At 67.6% G+C, this 4,443-nt stretch overlaps 1 protein-coding gene across 2 annotated transcripts; it reads right to left on the bottom strand.

Annotated features, from left to right (window-relative positions):
* Window positions 1-11: 11 nt before the first annotated feature.
* On the bottom strand, window positions 12-4,357 carry GTF2F1 (general transcription factor IIF subunit 1). Of its 2 annotated transcripts, none has more exons than XM_085323393.1 (12): window positions 4,066-4,357; window positions 3,293-3,339; window positions 3,097-3,169; window positions 2,579-2,772; window positions 2,320-2,490; window positions 1,721-1,899; window positions 1,500-1,644; window positions 1,367-1,425; window positions 1,158-1,277; window positions 944-1,017; window positions 712-850; window positions 12-162 (listed from the first exon to the last, which is right to left on the bottom strand). In XM_085323393.1, exons 1-12 carry the CDS (start codon window positions 4,075-4,077, stop codon window positions 32-34), a joined length of 1,344 nt encoding a protein of 447 aa, XP_085179519.1. In that variant the 5' UTR covers window positions 4,078-4,357; the 3' UTR covers window positions 12-31. The 2 variants fall into 2 exon arrangements, with proteins under 2 accessions (XP_085179519.1, XP_085179518.1); XM_085323392.1 differs by having other exon boundaries at window positions 1,367-1,428; window positions 4,066-4,354.
* Window positions 4,358-4,443: the final 86 nt, after the last annotated feature.

The raw sequence follows: 4,443 nt of genomic DNA, 5'->3' as shown, positions 1-4,443 counted from the left end.
CAAATCGCAGTGCCCCCCCAGTCCCCAGCGCTCACCCGCTGCTCGGCGTCGACTTGCCCGACTGCGGCTGCGGCGTCGACTTGCCCGAGCCCGGCTGGGGCCCCGCGTCCAGCTTCAGCCGCTTGGCGGCCGGCAGCTCCCCCGAGGCGGCCTGACGCTTCCCTGGCGGGGGGGTGGGACATGGGGTGGGGTGGGGGGGTGTTGGGGATGTCCCGGGGCTCCGGAGCTGCCCCTTGGGGACCCCAAGATCCCCTTGGAGGCACCCTGAGGTGCCACCAGCCGCTCGGAGCCGCCCCCAGACACCGCTCAGAGCTGCCCTGCACCCCTCCAAGGTGTCCTGAGCCACCCTGGGGTGCTGGGGGGCCACTTCGACCCCTCCCCACCAGAGCTACCTTGGGCTGCGATGAGCCCCTGGGACCCAGATGTGGTACCCCAGGGTGCCACAAGCTGCTTGGAGCCCCCTGAAAGCCACCCCAGGGTGTCTCCAGGCCACTCGGGATGTCACGTGCCACTTGGGACCCCCTCAAAGCCACCTCAGAAGCCCTTTGGGGCCACCTCAGGGTGTCACAAGCAACCTAGAGCCCTTTCAAAACCACCCCAGAGGCCACCCCAGGGTGTCACGTGCCACTGGGAGCCCCGGGGAGGCCACCAGGAGCCCCAGGGTGACCAGAGCTGTTCAGACCCTCCCCCTTCCCTGGGGCACCCCCCAACCTTGCTCCAGCTTGGTGGCGGCGGCCCGGAGGGTGGACGAGGTGCTGCCGGGCTCCACGGTGGGCGTCCCCGGGCGGCTGCCGCCCCGCGAGCTGCTGGCCGAGCCCCGGCGCTCCTTCTTGGGGGGCGTCTTCTTCTTCTAGGTGGTGGTGRTGGGGGTTGGGGGGAGGGTCAGGCCAGGCCCACCCACCCCCCATCTCTCCCCCCATCGTCCCCCCAGGACCCCTCTCACCGCCATGAACAGCGCCGACGAGGTCTCGCTGTCGATGTCGCTCTCCTCCGAGGTCTGGGACTCGTCGCTGCTGTCTGCGGGCGCCCAAGTGTCACCCCCGGCCCCGTTCCGGCTGCTTTTACCCCCAAACCACTTCTTTTTTTCTTTCCCTTTTCCCACGTCCTTGAACTGACATAAACACTGCCCCCCCCACAACTGCCCGCAACATTTTCACCTTTCTTCTTCTTCTTCTCCTGTGGCGTCGGGGCCTTCTTCTCCTCCTCCTCCTCCTCCTTCTCCTCAGCGGGTTTCTCCTCCTCGCTCTCCTCRCTGCTCTCGCTCGCCTCATCGATGCCTGGGGCAGAGACAGCGGGGGGTGGCGGTGGGGGGCCACCCCCCATCCCATCCCATCCCATCCCCGCCTCCCCGGGGCCTCCGACGCACCTTTGGGGCCGTCCTCCTCCTTCGTCACCTTGGGCTTCCCCACGTCTTCCTCCAGCGAGCTGCTGCGGGTGGGAGGGCGCCGGTGGGACGGGGCCAGCGCCGCGGCATCCGTGTCCCCGTCCGCGCCGCGTACCTGGAGGCGTCCGACATGTAATCCACCTCCTGGCCCTCGAAGTCGCCGTCGTCGCTGTCCTCGAAGGCCTCGTCGTCGGAGCCCTTCTTCTTCTTCTTCTTCTTGCCCGGCGGCAGCTTCTTCTTGGGCTTCGGCGCCTTCTCGCCTGGTTTGGGAGCAGAGGAAGGGGGCTCAGCCCCAGCGCCTGGCCCCCGGCGCTGGCCCCCGGCTCCCGGCCTCACCCTCGGCCTCGCTGGCCTCGCTCTCGTCGGAGCTGAGCTCCAGGTCGTCCTCCAGGTCGTGGATCTTCAGCTCCCCGCCCTTCTTCTTGCTCTTCTTCTCCTTCTCCTCCTCTTCCTCGTCTTGGTCCCGCAGCCGCCGCTGCTGCATGATGCTGAAGTGGTTCAGCACCTTGTTGCGCCTGRGGGAGAGGGAGGGTGGCAGGGTGACCACCGCGGCACCGGGGACGTCCGCCCACCCCGGACACGGGACGTCCCCTCTGGACGTCCCCTCTGGCTCGGGGACGTCCCCTCCAGCTGTGGGGACCACCCCGGCCCCAGATCCAGGACGTTCCCTCACTTCCCCAGCCCCAGGACGTCCCTCTCTGGCTCTGGGACATGTCCTGGGGCTCTGGGACGTCGCCCTAGCTCCGGGATGTCCCACATCTGGCTCCGGGATGTCCCCGTAGCTCCAGGACACGTTCCTAGCACTGGGGTGTCCCCCCAAGCTCCAGGATGTCCCACACCTGGCTCCGGGACATCTCCTTAGCTCCAGGACATGTCCCCCGGCTCTGGGGCACCCCCCTCAGCTCCGAGACGCCCCCCTCACCGTCCCCACTCACCTCTCCCACTCCTCCTCGGCCTCCTCGGCCGTCAGGGTGCGGTGCTTGGCCACGGGGGTGAAGTTGTACCAGTTGTGGACGGGGAAGGCCTCGAAGGCGCCGTCGGGGCACTGGGTGAAGATGTAGTAGGAGGCGTTCTCGGTGACACCGCCCTTCTTCACCCCCTTGTACCTGCGGGCGAGGGGCCGGGGCTAGGCCGTGCGTCCCCCCCCCACCTCCCCGGCCCCGCGTCCGTCCCCCCCGGCGCGTTCCCACTCACTTGCGCCCGGCCTTGCCGTTGACCTTGAGCAGCCAGGGCTGGTCCTCGGCGCGGAACTCCTTGAGGACGATGCCGTACTTCTTGCGGCGCGCCTCCTCCCGCAGCTTGCGGTTGAACTCGCTCCCGGCGCCCGACTCCGGCATCTCCTCCTCCTGGTAGATCTTCTTGTTGCTCAGGTCCCGCTCCATCCGCGCCTGCGCGGGGCCGGCGCGCGTCAGGACGCCGAAGCCCGCCGGCCCCGAGTCCTGCCGGCCCCCAAATCCCATCCCTCGAGTCCTATTATCCCTGAATCCCACCCCCAAAATCCTGCCACCCCCAATCCCCTCCCCAAATCCCAGCCCTGAACGCCATCCTCTCTTGTCCCAAACTCCTGCTGCCCCTCAACCCCACGCTTGCCCGCTCTGGGGCTGGTCCCACCGGCACTGCCCTCACGACACCATCCCCGTGATGACACCCAGTGTCCCCCAATGCTGCCCCCCAACAACATCCCCCTCCCACCCGGCACCCGCGGCTCCCACCTGGTGCCAGGTGGCGAAGTTGACCTTGTCGGCGGCGTTGAAGGCCATGATGTTGTACTTCTTGGTGGTGTTCCTGGGGGAGAGCCACTGCCGCTGCCATCACCCTGGCTCGCCACGTCCCCTGTGTCCCCCTCCAGCCCCTTAATGCCCCCCTATAGCCCCCCCCCATGCCGCCCCCCCTGCCACAGAGACTCACTTGGGCACCCGGACCACGTACTCGGTGACCAGTTGGCTACTGGTGCCCTGTGGAGAGAACAGAGTGCAGGGATGGGCCTGGTTACCAGGTCCCCTGTGGTCCCACCGGCATCTGTGGGGGTCCCAACAGGGTCTGAGGGTTCCCAGCAGGGTCTGTAGGGTCCTATTGGGGTCCTCTGAGGTCCACGAGGTCCCCTGGGGTCCCACCAGGGTCTATGGGGGTCCCAGCAGGGTCTGTAGGGTCCTATCGGGGTCCTCTGAGGTCCATGAGGTCCCCTGGGGTCCCACCAGGGTCTATGGGGGTCCCAACAGGGTCTGAGGGTTCCCAGCAGGGTCTGTAGGGTCCTATTGGGGTCCTCTGAGGTCCATGAGGTCCCCTGGGGTCCCACCAGGGTCTATGGGGGTCCCAGCAGGGTCTGTAGGTTCCTACTGGGGTCCCCTGAGGTCCATGAGGTACCCTAGGGTCCGTGAGGATCCCACTAGGGTCTKTGGGGTCTCTGTGGTCTCACTAGGGTCCCCTGAGACTTGTGAGGTCCCCCCAAGGTGTTCAGGATCCAACTGCCCCCCCCCAGGCCTATGGGGTCTCACCAGGGCCTGTGAGGTTCCCTGAAGGCTTTGGGGGGGGTCCCAGCAGGGTTCATGGAGATTGAGGGGTCCATAGGGTCCCACGAGAGTTTGTGTGGTCCCACCATGGCATATGGGGGTCCCACTGGGGTTCCCTGAGGCCCACTGGGGTCCTTTGGGGTCTGTGGGGTCCCCAGAGCCGGCACTCACCAGCGAGGTCATGGCTGCTGCAGCTGGGGGAGGCAGGAGACCCCAGACGTGCCCAAGGGGGTCCTGGGAGGCAGCAGGGGATGAGGGGGGCTGACCTGCCCCCGCCAGGGGCTCCCCACAGCACCCCCAGGGTCTCTTAGGGCCCCTATGGCCCCCCCAGCAGCCTCCATGGCCCTAGGAGCCCCTATAGGGCCCTTACAGCCCCCCAAGCATCCCCCACAGCCCTAGGAGCCCCTATAGGGTCCTTACGGTTCCCCAAGCATCCCTCATGGCCCCAGGAGCCTCTATAGGGCCCTTGTGCCCCCCCAGCATCCCGTCTGGCCCCAGGAGCCCTTATAGGGCCCTCGTGCCTCCCTCCAGCACCCCCAGTAACTCCAG

The sequence above is a fragment of the Rhea americana genome, unplaced genomic scaffold, assembly GCF_003343005.1.
Source record: "Rhea americana isolate MKP2758 unplaced genomic scaffold, rheAme1 scaffold_844, whole genome shotgun sequence".
NCBI classification, from domain to species: Eukaryota; Metazoa; Chordata; class Aves; order Rheiformes; family Rheidae; genus Rhea; species Rhea americana.
Note: the sequence above shows the minus strand (reverse complement) of the source record. Positions and strands in the feature narration are given on the sequence as shown.